The sequence below is a fragment of the Lupinus angustifolius genome, chromosome LG03 (genome assembly GCF_001865875.1).
Source record: "Lupinus angustifolius cultivar Tanjil chromosome LG03, LupAngTanjil_v1.0, whole genome shotgun sequence".
NCBI lineage: Eukaryota > Viridiplantae > Streptophyta > Magnoliopsida > Fabales > Fabaceae > Lupinus > Lupinus angustifolius.
This window is the reverse complement of record NC_032011.1, coordinates 15,827,555-15,848,559: the sequence shown is the minus strand read 5'-3', so window position 1 is coordinate 15,848,559 and position 21,005 is coordinate 15,827,555. Positions and strand designations below refer to the sequence as shown.

Genomic DNA, 21,005 nt, shown 5'->3' with positions numbered 1-21,005 from the left:
TATATATATATATATATATATATATACATGTTAGTGTAACACAATCTGTTCCATGAGAATATACAGGTAACATGCACGTTCTGAACCATGCAAATACACGAGTAACATGCACGTTTTAGTATATATATATATATATATATATATAATAATACTGATACTTATATGCTTCTAAACTTTCATCAAAATCAATCCCATGAAAATGCACAGGTAACATGCGCGTTCTAAATGTGAATGCATGAATAACATGCACGTTCTAAACCATATTAACATGCACATTCTTAACCATGAGAATATAGTAATAACATATTCGTTCTTAACCATGTGAATGCATAGAATACAAATATGTTCTTAACGATATGAATGCACGAGTTACGTGTTTGTTTTTTATTAACCACGTGAATGCATATGTAACTTACTAGTCAATTGGATAAATTACACTAGTTTAGGTGGAATCTCTGACCCAACCCAACCATACTCATTGTGACCAACTTCCGGGTTTCAAATTAAGATTGTCCAGATCCGAAACACGACCACATAATATATTGACTATCTCTTCTTTTCTCTTTCACGAATACAACGCTCTCATCTTTCTATTTCCAATGGCAGATCCAATCTCAAAGGCACTCATTCTTGTTTTTGTGTTCATCATTCTATGCTTCTTCTCCAATTCACACGCTTCCTCTGATGTTCCTTTCATCATTGCTCATAAGAAGGCCAATCTCAACAGACTCAAATCTGGTTCAGAAACTGTCTCTGTCACCATCGATATCTACAATCAAGGAACCTCGTACTCTTCCATTTCTTTCTCTCTTCTATTCTATTTCTTTTTTATTTTATTTTAATATTTTCGTTTTCAATATCTCAGATCCCAATTTTTTATTTCCATGCATGCTCTTAATTCAGTGCTAGAATTATAGTTTTGGTAATTTTTCCAATTATGTTAGAAATTTATACTGGATCTTAGTCTCGTGGGTTTTTCTCTTTCTTTTTTATTTTTTGATTTGAGATGGAAAAGTAAGAAAGTTATAATCTTTTATTATCTGGGAAGATGATTGAAATATGAAGAAGTAAAAATTGTTAATTTTGGTAAAAATGTTAATTTTGGGAAGATAATTGAATTATAGTTCCTTTGTTTAGCTCACAACATTAGTGGTTATAAAGTTCGTTTAAACAAGCATTTTAATCCCTTGGCTGACTTGTTGAGTTGTTAGTTTTTTTTTGTACTACCAAGTGTACCTCTCACCTATGGGTAATGAACTAATTTATCTCGGGGTGCGTGAGTGCTCCTCCCAACAAATGTAGCTCACAGCCTCACAGGAATCGAACCTTGATTTTTTGGTCATCGTAGGGATCTAGCAGGGCCTTACACTACTAGACTAATACTTAGTTTGTAGTTGTTAAATTAAGTCTATACCGTTATTCATAAAAAGAACTCCATTAAGCAAAGGGGTTTCAGTAGTGCGAGTGTGCATGCACCATCACACACAACAATTTAGCTGAACTTCCTTTTGATCCATTTTGGCACATTGGTACCTGCAAATATTTGCTTTTTGTCCTAAAGGATTCTGTTAGAATTTTCATTAGCACTGATAACGAAGAGTGGCCTACTGCATGAGACTCCCACCTAGTCGGTGGGAGGGTAGATGTATGCAACCTAACCTCTCAAGGCTGCAAGTAAAGCATAATTAATAAAATGTCATAATTTGAGGACGGTGTTGTAGGATAAGCAAGTGGTTTTCCATTTTGTTTGTGACTTTGTGTCTATAAGTGTTTTATGGTATCTATTTCTATTTGTTAACCTTCTTTGTTTCCTATAAGTTTTTACTTATCCTTCGTGCTTACCTTTTTCTTCCTTTTATTCGAAGGACTGCATATGATATAAGTCTGGCGGATGATAGCTGGCTAAATGATGCTTTTAACGTAATCAGTGGTAGCACTTCCAAGTCATGGGAAAAGCTTGATGCGTGAGTTTCATATTATTTGCTATAACGTTTTTGCTACTCTGTTAAACCTCGTCTTTGCTCTTATCCATTTTGGTTCAGTTCATTTTACAAGCAAACCATGCTATTTTCAGTGGTGGCGTCCTCTCCCACACTTTCGAGTTGGAGGTTAAAACAAAAGGTGTATTTTCTAGTGAACCAGCTGTCGTAAAGTTCCGCATCCCCACAAAGGCAGCTTTACAGGTTTAATTTATGTTAGCATTGTTGTCTATTTTCATTTCGGGTGAGCAAACTTTTCTTATCATAATAGTTGCTTTTTATTAGGAGGCATACTCAAGCCCGATATTGCCTTTAGATGTTCTTGCTGACAGACCTCCCGAGAAGAAGTTTGACTGGGTATGTTTCTTGCACACTTAACTTCCGCATGAATCAATCTCAAGTGCTTGTGTTGACTGACAAACTGTTTTTTTGTTGTCATGCAATCTCATTTGACTGGACTTGCTTTTTCAGGCTAAGGTATGAGCAATTTTATTTTATGTTCTATGTAGTTTTGATTGTCAAAAATTCAAAATCATTATGTGATTGACATAATTTTGAGTTAGCCTGAAACTTATGTGCTGTTCTTTAGGTAGGACACTCTGTTCTAATAAAAATGTAATGTGTAATAGTTCATAAGAAAAATATAACATGTATAATAGTTGTTATACATGTTAAGTTTATATTACAGGACAAAACTACAATCACCCATTGAAAAGCACCCAAATTTTGCTCTTTTGTAGTTCATTTTGCATATGAGCAATCAAGCATGATGAGATAGACAAAGTGGATCTTATTACACTTTTTGGTGCATATGGGTCCATTCTTGAGAAATGGATGGTTTGTTAAGCTTAGTCTATAATGACACAAAAAATAAAGTTAATATGTTTTTCGATACTTGTGCACTCTTTTGATTTGTTTTACCAAGGAAATGCAACTTTGTATCTTTTTTTGGTACTACCAAATGTATTCCCTCACCCTATGGGTATGAAACTAATCTCTTTTGGGGAGTGTGACTGCCTCTCCCAACATGTGTTACTCTCAGGAATTGAACCCTTGACCTTTTGATCTTTCTAGGGATCTAGTGGAATTAAACCCTTAACCTTTTGGTCTTTATAGGGATCTAGTGAGGTTTTACACCAGTAGACAAACGCCATATATTTGATCTATTATCACCTTGTATCAGATCCATTATTTGTTCTTTCCAATTACTTTCTAAATGCATCATAGTCTAATGTCATTACCTTAATGTCAAATTTTTTTTTGTCTACAGAGGTTGCTGGCTAGATATGGATCTATAATCTCGGTGATCTCCATCATGGTTCTGTTTGTCTATCTGGTTGCTTCACCATCAAAATCCGGTGCCAAAGGAAGCAAGAAGAAGCGTTAATCATGTTCATATTAGTACTTTGCAATCACACATCGTTAGGCTAGAGCATGATATTCTCTCAGTTGTCTGTTTTTAGCTACTAAGAGCACATGTTGTTCTGACTTTTTTGAATGAATGATCAAATTATATGATCTGAGCAGTTGTTTTCAGTTTTTACCATATGGAATGGATCTTTATTAGTGCTAGCAAAGACAGTAATTTTGGATTGATTACCGTATACAACAGCAACAATTAAGTCTTTATTCCACTATGTGCGTCCTTATGGTGATCCTCTTGTTCCTTTTCCATGGATGATATATTGACCACTTTACTGAAGCAATTATATACAAGTTTGTAGCTTGGACTTGGTAACTTTCCTGTGCCTTTTCATCCTCTACTAGGCAATAGGGATTCTCATCCTTTGGAGTTTAGATATATCAATTCCTTTTAAGTTCAATTGCAATTACAAAGTGATATATCATGTATGAATTAGCACTTAAGTAACCTTCCACCCATGTTCACGATTAGGGCTGTCAAATGGATGAATTTGGATTTGGATGCTCATGGACGGATGAAAAGTCATTTATATAAATTTATTTAATCTACATTTTAAGTTATCCAATTCATCCATATCTAATGGATTCCAATCTATCCAATTTATGCATGACTCCCTTTTCATGGATTTGGATGGATGGATATCTGATCTATTTGATTTTTTTATTGGAATTAAAAAAATCTATTGAAGAAAATCATTATTTTAAAAACTGTTATTTCAATTAAATATTTTTTAAAATCACCGTTAAAATAACTTCTAAAATCATTTTTTTTAAAAGTTATTTTTTAAACTTTTGAAGAAAAATGTTTTTTTTTTCAAAATTCTATGAGCATGTGTCATTTAAGGTTCTACGTGTAAATTATTTAACAAATACTTTTAGAGTGTAATACTTATGCACTGTCAGTTTACAAATATATACATAATCATTATATCATTCACTATTCGTTTGGATTATTTTCTTATTAGTCAATGATAATTAAATATAAATGGTGGATGATGCAGTGACAGTGTATAAAATTCATACATTAGTTAGTGCATACATTTTATCATACATCTATATGTTATTTACTTAACAATAAAATTTTAATATTAACTACATACACATTTCCTATAATTGATATCAATTTAATAAAATATTAAAAGTGAGAGTGAGAAATATGAATGAATTTGTTTGAATTTAGTTTTCTTAAATATTAAATGAAATTGAAAATGCAAAAAAAATTATTTTTTATTTTTATTTTTTGATGGATTGGATATCCATCCAAATGAGTATATCCATGAATATCTATTGGAAAAGTATATCCAAATGAGTATATCCAAATGGTAAAATAGGACTTTTATTTATATTTGTTTATTAGTTTTGAAAATGAATCAGAAAATTAAGATTATTAATGAGATATATGTAAATAAAATCAAGATAGGATGTTGACTTATAGAGCAACTAAACATTTTTTATATAGACTAACAAAGTGTTGATATAATGATGTAAGATCTCATTAAATCTCTATAATGACCAAAATATCAAAATTCAATTTCTAAGAACAATACTTATTTTTTATGAGAAATAGTCATATAGCTAAAAAAAATTAGTTTTTTATCAAAAAAAAATCAAGAAATATCCGTATAAAAATACCATTTCTACGTGGATACAAAACATAATTATCCTTGTGGCACAATTTTCTACGCTATATGCATCTTTCTATCTATAGTCCCTATCTTTGACGCGCTTACATTGCGTAGCATTTCATCTAAAGTGGATTTATCACTTTTATGCCTCATGTGTTAATCAATTCAATTTGTATTTTGATCTTACCTTGTTTGAGTAACATTATCCTTCTGGACATCATTCCAATGTCACTATCCTATGAAATTATGTGAAATTTTTATTTATTTATTTCCATTCATTCTTCCTTTTGTAGAATGTTTAATGTGTTTTTAATTTAATTATTGGATAATTCCATCTTATTAGTTTGTTTATTTTTAAATTTGTTTCCCTGCCCTAGGGTTCATGAAGTATAGATAAGAATATTGTATTGCTAAAATGTTAACAATATAATAGACTTCATGTAGCAGAAATAAGAATATCGTGTTGGATAAATGAATATATTAGACAATATATGATTTGAAATGAATGCATTAAGTAAGAAAAATCACATGTGAAATGATTAAGAAAGACTTTGAGATCAATGTTTAGTCAATAACCATGATTTATAATAAAACATTATAACATTGTTTGATTCATATTGTAATCTCATCTTATGAAATTAAGGCTCGCATATTGTTGTTTTTTAGTATCATTGACAATTTTGGCCAAGTCCATGGGGTCTGTCCGCTCGCCCGCACTTATTGGACAGTCAAAGCATGAAAAATGTGTTTATCCGTCCTAAAATGTTCTTTGTCTAATATTCCCTATTTGCTCACAGACATTTTAAACGGGTGGCCCATAGACATTGGTAGAGAAAGTATTGAACATCAAATATGCAACTGTATATGTATTTCATCATATGTGAGAAAATGTGTTCTATTCGTTATATATACATTTAGGATTTAATATATATATTGATAATGTAAGAGTATTGAACACTGTCAACAAATCATCTACCATTGATTTGTTAACCACCATTGAGTCTAAAACAAAAGTAATACAAATCAATAAAAACAAAAGTAATACAAATCAATGATGGATGATGTGCTAATAGTGTAAAAAACTTTACATTGTGCATAGATTTTAAACTCATGCATTTATATATCAACTATAATAAAGTACTATCATTTTCCTATTATATATATACAATTGCATTTTATATGTTAGATATATCAATATGCGTTGTTCCTTATGTATTTTGTATGTAAGTTATGTACTATGTATATTTTGTATTATATTTGCATTTGTATTTTGTATGACTATTTATTACGATAAATATATTTGTATGCAAATTGTGTATTGTTTATTTTGTATAAATATTTTATATACATTTATATATTTATACATATATTTTTAATTTTATTTAGGGCGACTTGCAAGCCTACTCTATTCATGTTTAAGGCGAACAAAACATCATACTTCATGCACTATTTAAGAATGGATATGCCTATATTTGTCCTAATTTAAGCGAACATTATGTAGAAAATGATAACTTCTAAATCTTCGCAATAATTACAATAAAAAATAATATTTGACTTGATAGTGGAAACACACTAGTGTTAAGTGTCAAAATTACCTGAACTCTTAAGGCCAATTTAACACTTTTCAATTCTAAATACTTACTTTATGTCATGATAGTTGATATTTTGATGATAAATTATATTAATCCAATTTCCCAAGCTTCTATACATGTTTCACGCTAAAAAAGGATGAATTGGATTAGGAATGAGCCAAATCAAGATAAGCAAGCAAAAGCATTAGATCAGCTCCACTGCGCTCAACGCAAGAGCTGAACTCAATGCAGTGGCGCTAAGCGTGGAAATATGAAGAAGATCTTGCTCCTAACCTTGACACGATTTTGATGAAGATACCAACACCACCAAAAAGAAGAAAAGGAAGAATACTTATGAAGACAATGAAGATTCAAGCTTCAAGATATTCAAGACTTTTAGTCTAAGTCTAAATATGTACTTCTATCATATACTCTTAATTATACAATAGTAGTAATGCTCAAAATATTTTATAATAAAATTGAAACACTTTAAAATACTTAAAACAATTTTCAAAAATAGTGTGTAACAAGTTACTTCATCTAAGTAACAGGTTACAAGTGTGAGAAAAGTGTTATTCAACTTAAAACTGGTCAGAGTAATCCATTACTGTCTTTGAGTAATAGATTACTAGTGTTATTAAAGTTGAGTAACCGATTACTCAAAGTGAGTAACCGATTACTCTAATTCAAAATTAAATAAACAATGGATAGAACACTTGAGTAATCGATTACTCAATGCTGTAATCGATTACTGAGAGCTGTTGCATCAGATTTTCAAATTCAAAGTGAAATGACCTTCAATCCAAAAGACATGTTTTCATTCCAATCAATTCCTACCCTTTCAAAGAGACATTTTGGCTGATTGGAAAACCTATATAAAGGCATTGAAACTCATAATCACAACACACAACATATACACAACTCTTATACAAATTTCAAAAGCTCTTACACTTATTTTGAAATTATTCTCTGCACTTTTTGCAACAAGTTTTTAAACTTTCAAAGTTGATTTTTTCTGAAGTTGCTTAAAGTGAACGTGTTTTCAAGTTTACAAACTTATAAAGAGAATTATTACTAAATATACTAAAGAGTTGTTTGGATTGCAAGTTACATCACTTTCATTCTTGTAAAAGGCAATTCCGCCATTGTTGTACATTCTTCATTATTATTGCAGAATACTTTCTTTCACGGGGTGTGATAAGAAAGGGGATTAGAATCACTTGGAAAGGTGTTTTCCAGTGAATAATGATTAAGGAGTGTGTAAGGTACATAGAAATCTCGGAGTGAGATATTGTAATTACAAGTCGTAATCTTTAGTGGAAAAATCTCTTGTGCTGCAAGAGTACCTGAAGTAGCCTTCCGTGGACAAGAAGGTGAACCAGTATAAAAATCATTGTGTACTCTCTTCTCCCTTATCTCTTTGATTTTACTTATTAATATTCTGTATATATTTTCCGATGCACTTTAACTCTCGATTTTGCAGAAAAAGTTACCATTATTTTAAGTCAAATAATTCACCCCTCTTAGTTGCAATCTCAGTCTTACAGGAAAGCCATGCTAAGCATAGACGAAGCCATGCGAAGGGTATGATAAGGAAGGAGGTGCGCTCAATGCACCATTTCTGCGCTCAACGCTGGGGAAAGACTCAGAAACATAAAAAGATACCCAAGATGCCATTTGAAAATATAGATGTACATAGGGAGTTAGGAACTGAATTTTTTACAATGTATTTTCTTAGAATAGTTTCTAATCTTCTTAGTTTGTAGATTTATGTAAGTAAGTTGGAAATAAGATGTAAATATTAGGAAGTAGGAATAATGAGGATCTTTGATATTCATGGTGATATTGACACTTCTCCATGAACTTAAACTCTGAATTCCATCTTTATTGAGTTATGTATGAAAATACTTAGTTGGATTTGTGTTTGACTATTCTTCTCCTTGTTACATTAGGTTTACAAAACATAAATATATAGTCCTTTACCCCAACCCCTTTACATCAGCCCAAGCCCATACTTGTATTGTTGTTATCTAGAGATATGAGCCATTTCACAACAATCTCCACCTTGGCGAATATCATCAATCTCCATCTTCCGCCACTGGGTTGGGGGCGCTCCATAGTCTAACATCAATGAATGTTCAGAAAGCTCAGGCAATGACTGAACTTGTCCACAGTAACTAGCTTGGTTAACATATCAGGTGCATTTTCTGAAGTGTGAACCTTCTGTAATAGTATCTGGCCACAAGCTACCAACTTTCTAATCTTGTGAAATCTCACATCAATATGTTTGGTCCTAGCATGATACACCTGGTTCTTTGCCAAGAAGATAGCACTCTCACTATCACAATTTAGCGGAACTCCATCTTGCTCAATGCCTAACTCATTTACCATCCTCATAAGCCATAGGGCTTCCTTAGAAGATTCACCAACTACCATGTACTCTGCTTTAATTATGGATATAGCAACAACAGACTGAACTGATGATCTTCACATAATTGGTCCACCTGCAAGGGTGAAGACAAACCCCATTGCGGACCTTCTATTATCCAAGTCTCGTGCATAGTCCGAATCAACATAACCAATAACCGAAGGCTTACTCTGTTGACTTCTAAACATGATACTGACACCTGTGGTCCCCTTCAAATATCTAAAAATATATTTACTGCTTCCCAATGTTGCTTCTCTAGTTTCGACATGTACTTGCATACTGGACTAACGTCTTGTGTCAAGTCCAGTCTAGTACAAACTATAGCATACATCAAGCAATCCACTATACTGGCATATGAAACCTTTGACATGTACTTCTTCTCTTCTTTTGTCTTTGGACACTAATCTAGGGAAATCTTGAAGTGATTTGCCAAGGGAGTGCTCACTACTTTAGCATTGCTCATATCAAATCTCTCTCAGATCTTTTCAACATAGCTTTGCTGGGAGAGCCATAGTTTTCTAGCTCCTCTATCCGTGTGAATCTCTATCCCAAGAATCTACCTAGCAGCCCCTAAATCTTTCATGTCAAACTCTTTACCTAGCATGAATTTCAGCTCATTGATATCACTCAAATGATTAGCAGCAATCAACATATCATCAACATAAAGTAGCAGAAAAATAAAAGAACCATCATCAAGTCTTCTTACATAAACACAACAATCATACTCACAATGCTTGTAATCAAGTTTCAACATATAAGTGTCAAACCGCTTGTACCATTATCTAGGAGACTGCTTCAACCCATATAGAGACTTCTTCAACTTGCAAACAAAGTGACTTTGTCCAGCTGCACTGACCCCTTCTGGTTGTGTCATGTAAAATTCTCCTCTAATTCACCATTGAGAAAGACAGTCATCACATCCATATGTTCTAATCGCATATCCCGACTGGCTACCAAGGCAAGCACTACCTTGATATAAGTGTGTCTCACCACTGGGGAGAAAATCTCATTGTAGTTGATCCCTTTTTTATTGTGAATACCCTTTTGCTACAAGATGAACCTCGAACTTTTCCCCTTCTTTTTCTGATATTGTTGGCTTCCTCTTGTAAACCCACTTACACCCAATTGTACACTTGTCTGGGGGAAATGAGACAAGCTCCCAAGTTTGGTTCTTGTATAGAGACTCCATCTCCTCCATCATGCCACCCATTCATTATTCTTTCTCATAGTTGTTTATAGCCTCTTGAAAGCTACATGGATCTTCGAAACTGATATGGAGAGCAACTAAAGCCATATCTCTCTAGAGGTTTGATAGGATGCCTATCTCTGTCTCTAGCAAGCAAATACTCCTGCACACCTGAACTCTACGCTTGAGAATCATCATGTTCTTGACTTGAACTAGTGCATGGTTCCTTGCCTTTATTTTCCTGAACCGTTTCATTGCTCGCTCGAATAATATTTGATATCAAAGTCTCTCCATTTGGCCTGGGCACCTCTGTTACAACTGACTGTTTCAACATGAAATCTTCATTAAATAATGCAACTCTGCTCAGCACCACCTTTCGGAAACTAGATCCTAGAACTTGAATCCCTTCACACCTTTGGTATATCTAATGAAGATACACCTCTTTGACTTTGGATCAAGTTTAGATCGTTCATCACTAGGTACATGTACATAAGCAGGACAATCAAATATACATAACATATTATAATTGATTGGGTTACTTGTCCATACTTCTTCTACAACTTTACCATCCAATGAAGCTCGTGGTGATCTATTGATGACATAGAATGCTATACTAAGTTCCTCTATCCAAAATCCTTTGGAAAGTCCAACATTCAGTCTCATACATTTGGCCCTCTCTATAAGAGTTCTATTCATCCTCTCTACAACACTATTTGTTGAGGAGTCTTCTTCACTGAAAAGTGCCTCTTAATGCCATGTTCCTCACAGAACTTCTGAAACTGTGAGTCTTTGTACTCCATACTATTGTTTAACCTCATGTATTTGATTTTTCTACCAGTCTGGTTCTCGACTTCTACCTTTCAAACCTTGAACTATGCAAAGACTTATGACTTATGCTTCATAAAATATATCCAGACCTTGCGAGAAACATCATCAATGAAGGCAAAAAAATACCTAGAACCTCCTTGGGATGGTTTATGAGTGGGTCCCCATACATCAGTGTGGACATAGTCTAGAATACCCCGAGTCCTGTGTTGGCCAACCTTGAAACTAACTCGTTTTTGTTTCCCAAGTACACAATACTTGCACAAATCTAGTTTGCATTTGCTGACTCCCCTAAACAATCCTCTTTTGTATAGTTTTGTTATGCCACACACAATAATATGACCCAAACGCAAATGCCATAATTTTGTAGCACCATGGTCTGAATCTACTGAAATCTCTTCACCCACTCCAACAACTCCACCTACAATTGTTCTCCCTAACAGTTTGTAAGTATTCCCAGCAGTCCTCTTACCCTTCATCACAGTCAGAGCATATTTGCATACTCGAAGAATATCATTGTCCCCATCATCTCTATAGCTAAATCCTTTGGCCTGTAATGTTCCCAAAGAAATCAAATTCTTCTTCAAATCTGGTATGTGCCTAACCTCACATAACGTCTTCACTACCCCATCATCCATCACAATTCTGATTTGTCTCATGCCAATAACTCCACATGCTTTATTATTTCTGAGATACACAAAACCAAAATTGTTTGCCCCGTATGTGGTGAACCATTCTCTATTTGGCGTCATGTGGTGTGAACAACCAGTGTCAAGTATCCACTCATATGTACTATGATTTGATGATACAGATAGTAGATCAACTTCACTATAGTAACTAGAGTCATCTTTCTGTGCAACATTTGCAGATGTATATACTTCATCTTTCCCACCGTCATGCTAGGACTTCATTCATTGGGAGAATCCTTCTTGTAATGCCCAGTCTGTTTGCACTTATAACACTCTACTGGTGTTCTGCCCCTGGAATTTGGTCTTTTCCCTTTGGCAGGACCTCCTCTGCCTTTTGTCCTCCCACGCGTTTGGATCCCTTTCACATACAGACCATCACCCTAAGACCCTTTCCCTACATTCTGTCTTCTTTGAGTGTGGGACAGAAGTGCAAATATGATCTCATCCAGTTTGATTGAGTCTTTCACGTATGTCAATGTTGTCACCAAGTTTTTATAGGAATTTGGTAAAGAACACAGTAATATTATTGCTTTGCCCTCATCATAAACCTTCATATCAAGTTTCTGCAAGTCATTCATCATTTAATTAAAAGTGTTGAGATGTTGCAAATCAGCACCCTCCTGCATATTCAGGCCATAGAGTATGTTTCAAATACAACTTATTTGTTATACTTGGACATGAACTGCTTTTCTAATGTCTCCCATACCTCTATTGGTAACGTCAAATCCATAACATGATACATCACCTCATCTGATAGACAAAGTCGTATGGTTCCTATAGCCTTCTCCTTCAACTCTTCCCAATCTAGTTGATCCATATCATCTGATTTATTCTCACACAACGCCTTTGATAGACCTTATGGAGCCAACACATCCTTAACCCTCATTTGCCACAATCTAAAATGACCAGTTCCATTAAACTTCCCCACCTCGAATTTGGCACCTAGGTTAAGAGCCATATGATACCAATTGTTGGGAACAAGTGAGCAATCAAATAGTAAAAGAGTATAGAGAAATAAGAAAAACACAAGGGATTTGATAACAAGGTTCGACCAATTGTGCCTACGTCCCCGAGAGCATTGAGAGGCTACCACTATGTATTATTAGAGAATTAGGATTTGTGTTTTGATCATTCTTCTCCTTGTTTACATTAGCTTTGCATAACATAAATATATAGTCCTCTATCCCGACCCCTTTACATCAGCCCAAGTCCATACTTGTATTGTTGTTATCTAGAGATATGAGCCATTGCACAACACATATTGTGTTTTTCCTTCCAACTTTTCATTTCTATTTTCTTTCCTTTCATTTTATTTCATGAACCAAACAAAGCCATATGATGATTAGAGTTGTCAACCCAATAATAACGAGGGAGAATCCATCAGAAAATTTTATCTTGGTTGTTACAGTTGATGAGGATGATTTTTGGTTCATGGTTATTGTTAATTTTGGAAAAGCAACCAAGCACCTCTCATATGTTATTTTACATTTTTTAGTCATAACTTTGATCATATCTCAACTTGTGTGTTTTGTTTTAGACTAACTTTATTATAGGTAGATATTAGTATGTTAATATTTATAATGAGTAAGATTTAAACTATCGACTTCCTTATTATTTTATTACTTTTGTAACTATCATCTTATCATTATTACTTATTTTTGATCCGTTTATAAGTAGATTTAAACTTGTATGTGAAGATCTAAAACATAACTAAAATTTAACAAGTTATTATGAAGAAAATCTTGCTCGTGACCTTGGTACGATTTTGATGAAGACACCAAGATCACAAAAAAAGTAAAATGAAGAAGACTATGAAGACATAGGAGATTGAAGCTTCAAGAAAAATAGAGTTTAAGTCTTTAATAGGTACTTCTATCCTTATTCTCAATTTATATATTAGTAGCAAGGCTCAAAGAAATCAAAACTATTTCGAAAAGAATTGAAGAATTCTTGAAACAATGTCAAATATGCTAAGTAACAAGTTACTTGACCTACGTAACATGTTACTTGACCTGAGTAACATGTTACTTGACCTGAGTAACATGTTATTAGATCTGGGTAACAGGTTACCTGAATTGTGTGCTAGTTGGTAACAAGTTACTGGAACTAAGTAACATGTTACTTGACTAAGAAAACAGTTACAAAGCATAACTGGCATTGAGTAACCGATTATTACTTGTATTAATTGATTATTACTTTGGACAGAAACTTTTGGCAATCGATTACACAGTCATGACCATCGATTACCCATAGTTGTTGGAAACCATATTTTCAAATTTAAATGAACATCTTTCATCCAAAGTGAATGAGTTTCATTCCAATCGCATCTCCTCTTCATGGAAGGTTATTTTGACTGATTGGAAGCCTATTTAAAGGCATTGAGACATTCAATTCGTAACACAAGTGATACACAGAATTTTCATATCTTAGTTAACAATTTCTACACTCTTTTGCAACTTTGTTTCCAAACTTTTAGATTTTCTGAAGTTTCTTTAAGTGCTAAGTTCTAATGTTTCAAACATATAAAAGCATTGTCTACTACATATATATTAAGAGCAAAAAGGATCGCAAGTTATGGCAAATTGTCAAACTTGTAAAGACAATTCTGTCATTGATATATTCTCATCTTGTTGTTAACTTTTCATCATAAGGGTGTGGTGAGAAGGGGAAAATAGTTCACTTGGAAATGTTATTTTCCAAGGGTAGATAATTGTGAGTGCGTAAGGTATAAGGGTCTTGGGGAGAGAATTTGTGATTGCAACTCAAATTATGTAGTTAAAAAATCTCATGTGTGGCAAAAGTACTAGATGTAACCTTCGGTGGTCAAGAAGGTGAATCAGTATAAAAATTCACTATGTACTCTTCTTCTTCTACTCTCTTTGTGTGCACTTTGATATCTCAAGCAGAAAAATTGTCCATTTCTCCCAACAACTAATTCACCCTCTCTTAGTTGCCATCTAATACTTACAATTGGTATCAGAGCTTATTTTGGGTAAATTATTCTCAAACTGATCCTACTTCACAAATGTCCTCGAGATCATTTTTGGGAGGATGTTCCAACATCAGTCGCCCTCCAAGCTTCGTTGGAGAATGTTACGATTTCTAGAAAATCAGGATGAAAATATTTATAGAATCTCAAGACCTGGACATATGGAATACGATTGAGGAAGGACCTTATGAACATTTAGCTGTTGTTAACGTTGTAAGGGAAGTAAAACCAAAATCCTCTTGAAATGATGAATATAAGAAGAAAGTGTAATATGATCTCAAAGCTAAGAACATTCTCACTTCAGCCCTTGGAATTGACGAATTCTTTAGAGTATCAATTGCAAATCCGCTATGGAAACGTGAGATACTCTAGAGACCACTCATGAAGGAACTGATGAGGTGAAAATGTCTAGACTTAATACTCTCTCTCAGGAATATGAAATGTTTCTCATGAAGCCTGAAGAGAAAATGCTAGATCTCTAAAAGAGATTTACTCACTTTACAAATTATCTAATTGCACTTGGTAAGGTATTGTCAAATAGTGACTTGAACTTAAAGTTTCTAAGATCACTTGAACTACTCAAACACTTTGATATCTCAAGCAAAAAAATCAATCATTTCTCCCAACAACTAATTCACTCTCCTCTTAGTTGTCATCTAATACTTACAGTTATATGTTATTACATGTTACAAATCCTCAAAATATTCAAAATCAATTTCAAATTTTATTTTAATTATATTTTAAATTATTTGCTCTTGAAACAAGTTCTCATAACTTTTAAATAGAAAAAAACATTACTGACATATTTTCTCATATAAAATCAAAAAGGGCAATTTAGATAAGAATATTTATTTTATAGTTGAGACTTAGAAAATTAAATGGAGTGAACTAACCTTCCTAATAAGTGTGTATTAGTTATTTTTTCTTATATATGAGTCTAGATAGAATATTTTGACCCAACTGCAGTTTTAGTCCCTCTTTATGTTGATTTGCTGTCATTATTATTTTGGCTTATTTGAAGCTGAATTCTTTATCTTATTTTCATCCTCTAACGTTTGTAGGGTTTTATTAAAAGGGTTAAAATAAAGTTAATGTAAATTTGAAATCTTAGTTTGCCACTTTTTGAAGTAATAATTTTTTTTCGAATACAAATTATTATTTGAAGTACACAATCCTTCACCTTAACCTTAAGGGTTGTTTTAACTTTTAACACATTTTCCTTGTTATTATCAATTTTAGATCCCTTACATTTTAATTATGCACCCTTAGTTCCATCATTACTTGGAAAAAAACTAGAAGATGGTGCCCACATGGTATATTAAATATTTAAATAATATCTAATATTAAAAAACATAAAAAATAATTAATATAATATAATTAACAAAAGTACACAATTTTAGAAATTTGTTTTATTATTTCAGCATTTTAAAGCTTCTCATATCCCTACCCAACCAATAACAACCAAACCTTAATCTGAGTTGATTAAGTCAGTTAATAGATCAGAGGTCATGATACTCTATTCTTAATATTATCGCATTGTTAATTCATATCATAAATATTCAAACTTAGGGCAATTTATATATAACATCAAGCTACACATACACAATTCCTAGCCAAATAAAGAAAATGTTTTCCCTCTCAATTCCCTCCCATTAATATCTCTCCCCTTTTGAACCAAAATGAAACCACACAACCCCTAGAAAGAATTGTGATATTAATGGGTGAAAGGTCACTTAAGTGCTTATTCATTCCATATATGTTAGAATCGCAAATACAGAGGTGAGCTCAGCTAACATCCAGAACAGATTGACACATGAGGAAAACGGGCCGAAGATTTGGAAAGTCTATACTAGACAAGCAAAGAAGGGGACATGTGAAAATCCTGAGGTGGCAAGAGCAAAAGGATAAAATATGAGGGGATAATTGAGTGCACACTTTACTAAATTAATAGGCAAGAGAGAGAAGGAGGAGTATCTTTTCCTAGATCATTCTGTTAAGAGCCTTGCTCTGTTGCAATAGAACCTTCTATTGCAAATGTTTTCATCATCTTTCTAGTAAATAATACACTATTCCATGTTTGTCTTCCTAAATATACTGTTGCTATCTTACTTTTGTGAGTTTGCTGTTTAAGTTCTTAACAATATATCTCACTTTGTAATTGTAATTGCTTGAACACATATGTTGCAAATATCAACTACCAAGAAAGGAATTGATATATCTAAACTCTTAAGGATGCGAATCCCTAATGCCTAGTAGAGGTTGAGAAGGCTGTGCAAAGTTACCATGGCAAGCTAAAAACTCGTATATGATTGATTTTGTAATGTCCCTATACATCATCCATCGAAATGGAACTTGAAGATCATCAAAACAGTGTTATAAATTACAGTTGCAATCACAGATACGGTAACAATTACTACGAATGCAATAACAGTTACTGTGATTGTGGTCATTATGGTCATTGCAATGTAGATTACGGCGGTTGTGATGTGAATTATATTGTGATTAAAAAATATTTTTGATTAAAAAAACTGCATTGTAGCTCGATACAACCATATCATTGTGATTCGGAGTCACATCGCAATTGCAATGTGATGCAATTGTGGCATTCACCACAACCGTAATATTGCGACAACATCAAGTAGGTAATGCGGTCCACAATTTTAAATCACTGTCAAAGGGTATATATGGTAACCAATCCAAAATTTCTGAGATCAAGTAGTAAATGAATATACTTTGCAAGCTAAGGAAACAACTGCTATAGCTATGTCATAAGAAATTAATTAGTCCACTCACTAACTCATTTGACCATTGATTCAAAAAGTCGAACACATGCTCGAAGTAGCTAAAAATAGAAAGTTGAGAGAATCTCAAGATGTACCCTAAAATTGTCTGATTGCGAAGTACTAGCTGATCTGGTCATGATTAACGCTTTTTCTTGCTTCCTTTGGCAACAGATTTCGACGGTGAAGCAACTAGGTATACAAACAGGACCATGATGGAGATAACCGAGATTATAGATCCATATCTAGCCAGCAACCTCTGTGGAGAAAAATATTTCGACATTAAGGTTACGACATTAGACTATGATACATTTAGAAAGTAAATAATGGATCAGATACAGGGCTGCATTGCCTTGGTAAACACATCTATAGAGTGCACAAGTATAGAAAAAAGTTAACTGTATTTTGTCGCTACACACAAGCTTAACAAACCAACCATTTCTCAAGAATGGATCAAATTGCGCCAGAATGCGTAATGAGATCCACTTTGTCCATCTTATAATACTTGATTGCTCACAAGCAAAATGAATTTCAAAAGAGCAAAATTTAGGTGCTTTTCATTGGGTGATTGTGGTTTTGTTATGTAATATAAACATAACAAGTAAAACAACTATTATACGTGTTATATTTTTTTTATGAGCTATTACACATATTACATTTTTTTAGAAAAGTGTCATATGTAAAGAACAACACATAAGTTTCGTCTATACCAAAACACAGATTCGGGCTAACTCAAAATTATGCCAATCACATAATGATTTTGACAATCAAAACTACATAGAACATATGACAAAAATTGTCATACCTTGGCCTGAAAAAGCAAGTCCAGCGAAATGAGATTACATGAAAACAAAAATGGAGTTTGTCAGCCAACACAAGCACTTGAGATTTATTCATGTAAAAGTCGGGTGTGTAAGAAACATACCCAGTCAAACTTCTTCTCGGGAGGTCTGTCAGCAAGAACATCTAAAGGCAATATCGGGCTTGAGTATGCCTCCTAATAAAAAGCAACTATTATGATAAGAAAAGTTTGCTCACCCAAAATGAAAATAGACAACAATGCTAACATAAATTAAACCTGTAAAGCAGCCTTTGTGGGGATGCGGAACTTTACGACAGCTGGTTCACTAGAAAATACACCTTTTGTTTTAACCTCCAACTCAAATGTGTGGGAGAGGACACCACCACTGAAAATAGCATGGTTTGTTTGTAAAATGAACTGAACCAAAATGGATAAGAGCAAAAACGAGGTTTAACAGAGTAGCAAAAAAGTTATAGCAAATAATATGAAACTCACGCATCAAGCTTTTCCCATGACTTGGAAGTGCTACCACTGATTACGTTAAAAGCATCATTTAGCCAGCTATCATCCGCCAGACTTATATCATATGCAGTCCTTCGAATAAAAGGAAGAAAAAGGTAAGCACGAAGGATAAGTAAAAACTTATAGGAAACAAAGAAGGTTAACAAATAGATTTAGATACCATAAAACACTTCTAGACACAAAGTCACAAACAAAATGGAAAACCACTTGCTTATCCTACAACACCGTCCTCAAATTATGACATGTCATTAATTATGCTTTACTTGCAGCCTTGAGGGGTTAGAGCAACCATAGTGGTTCTTCTTAACATAATAAGAACATTCTTACTTTGTTCTCCATTGTGAGAAAAAAGTAGATGTTGTTCTTATTTTATGAAGAGTGTAATAAATTATAAAGAGACCCAAATAAGAATGAAAATGTTGTTTGTCATTGGAGATGCTCTTAGGCTACGTACATCTACTCTCCCCAAACCCGACTAGGTGGGTGTCCGGTGAAGTGGGCTACCATTCGTTATCACCCCAAAATAAGCATGTTACTAGCAATTTACTTCTCCATATTTTGAAACTCCAATTGAACTAACCAACCAAAAAAGTTTCAATTGAATTCGACATTAACTCCAAGTAACACTAAATTATACAGGAACTCCACATTTCTTCAACAACAAGATCAAAATTCGCCAGTTTCCTTCCATTAATTAACTCGTACAAGCAAAAGGATCATGCCCCAAGTGCTTAAAAATCAGCTTACAAACAAAATTAACAATTTTTACCTTTATTTTAGTTTTCTTACCAGCTAATCAAAGATTATAACTTTCTTACTTTTCCAACTCAAATAAATAACTAAAAAAAGAAAGAGAAAAGCCCACTAGACTAAGATCCAGCATAAATTTCTTACAAAATTGGAAAAATTACCAAAACTACAATTCTAGCACTAAATCAAGAGCATGCATGGAAATAGAAAATTGGGATCTGAGACATTGAAAACGAAAATGTTAAAATAAAATAAAAAGAAATGGAATTAAAGAGAGAAAGAGATTGGAGAGTACGAGGATCCTTGATTGTAGATATCGATAATGACAGAGACAGTTTCTGAACCAGATTTGAGCCTGTTGAGATTGGCCTTCTTATGAACAATGATGAAAGGAACATCAGAGGAAGCGTGTGAGTTGGAGAAAAAGCATTGAATGAAGAATAACAAAGAAAGAAGAATCAGTGGCTTTGAGATTGGATCAGCCATTGGAGATAGAAAGATGAGTGCGTGGTATTGGAAGAGAAAAGAAGAGTTCGTCGCTGTATTATGTGGTCGTGTTTTGGATCTGGACACTTAAATTGATACCTATAGCTAGGGATAGGAATTCCATTTTTAGCTGAACTAATCATGTTGAAATATGGTTTATTCTTAAATTTAAAAATTAGACTCAACCAATATTTAGGATTGATTATGAAACAAACATAATTGAGCTCGTATTCGTCCCATAGTTATGCATTCATCGTGTTTTTATGTATCTCTATATATCTATGTACAGAATAATAATATTTATTTGATCAAAAATGTCATTGTTCTCTAATTTGTTCATCGTATATACATGATCAACAATAAATAAATATATATATTATTTGATATATCTCCATAATAATAAACAAGAAAATAAAATGTTTTATCTAAAATGAGTATACATTATATTTAATCAGGTCTAAGTTCGGGTTCTTAGGCTGGTCTGGTGGATATCTATCATCAGATTAGCTACGGGTTTAGGAACAAATCTAAATTTTAAAAAATGACTCAATCAATATTTAGGGTCGAGTAAGAAACAAGTCTTACTGCGCCCAACCCTCCTATGCTCTCCCCTATTCCAAAATAATTCTTTCCCTATTCCAAAATAATTCTTTCCCTGAGTATCCTTTCTTCCTAAGAAGGATGGCTTCATATAATCAAATAGTTGACTTTTTATATAAGCATAATATATGAGAATTTAATGGAGTCTTAAATATTTTATTACTACCAAATTAATATATATACCTAGATTGAATTTATAATGAGAAAATGTTGTATACACTAATAATGTATACTGTTAGTTCATTATTTATTATTTATTTTTAATCATTATTGACTTTTCAAAAAGTTAATATTAATGAATGATATATAATATAGTGACTGTATATAGTATATAATATGCTCTGGAGAGAA

At 33.2% G+C, this 21,005-nt stretch overlaps 2 protein-coding genes across 2 annotated transcripts; one reads left to right on the top strand and one right to left on the bottom strand.

The window, feature by feature from the left end:
- On the top strand, window positions 477-3,557 carry LOC109343519 (translocon-associated protein subunit beta-like). The gene is made up of 6 exons (XM_019581856.1): window positions 477-787; window positions 1,866-1,964; window positions 2,075-2,183; window positions 2,265-2,336; window positions 2,451-2,456; window positions 3,250-3,557. Exons 1-6 carry the CDS (start codon window positions 600-602, stop codon window positions 3,364-3,366), a joined length of 591 nt encoding a protein of 196 aa, XP_019437401.1. The 5' UTR covers window positions 477-599; the 3' UTR covers window positions 3,367-3,557.
- Window positions 17,456-20,178, bottom strand: LOC109343518 (translocon-associated protein subunit beta-like). The gene is made up of 6 exons (XM_019581855.1): window positions 19,864-20,178; window positions 18,792-18,890; window positions 18,573-18,681; window positions 18,420-18,491; window positions 18,300-18,305; window positions 17,456-17,753 (listed from the first exon to the last, which is right to left on the bottom strand). The coding sequence occupies exons 1-6, from the start codon at window positions 20,052-20,054 to the stop codon at window positions 17,637-17,639; spliced, it is 594 nt and encodes a 197-aa protein (XP_019437400.1). The 5' UTR covers window positions 20,055-20,178; the 3' UTR covers window positions 17,456-17,636.

Bases quoted from the DNA above. Each gene is read 5' to 3' on its own strand.
- LOC109343518 (XM_019581855.1), bottom strand. From the start codon at position 20,054: ATGGCTGATCCAATCTCAAAGCCACTGATTCTTCTTTCTTTGTTATTC. The intron at 18,891-19,863 runs GTACTCTCCAAT...TTTTATTCGAAG, and splicing joins ATCTACAATCAAGGATCCTC to GACTGCATATGATATAAGTC. The intron at 18,492-18,572 runs GTTTAATTTATG...GCTTTTTATTAG, and splicing joins CCACAAAGGCTGCTTTACAG to GAGGCATACTCAAGCCCGAT.
- LOC109343519 (XM_019581856.1), top strand. From the start codon at position 600: ATGGCAGATCCAATCTCAAAGGCACTCATTCTTGTTTTTGTGTTCATC. The intron at 1,965-2,074 runs GTGAGTTTCATA...TGCTATTTTCAG, and splicing joins TCATGGGAAAAGCTTGATGC to TGGTGGCGTCCTCTCCCACA. The intron at 2,184-2,264 runs GTTTAATTTATG...GCTTTTTATTAG, and splicing joins CCACAAAGGCAGCTTTACAG to GAGGCATACTCAAGCCCGAT.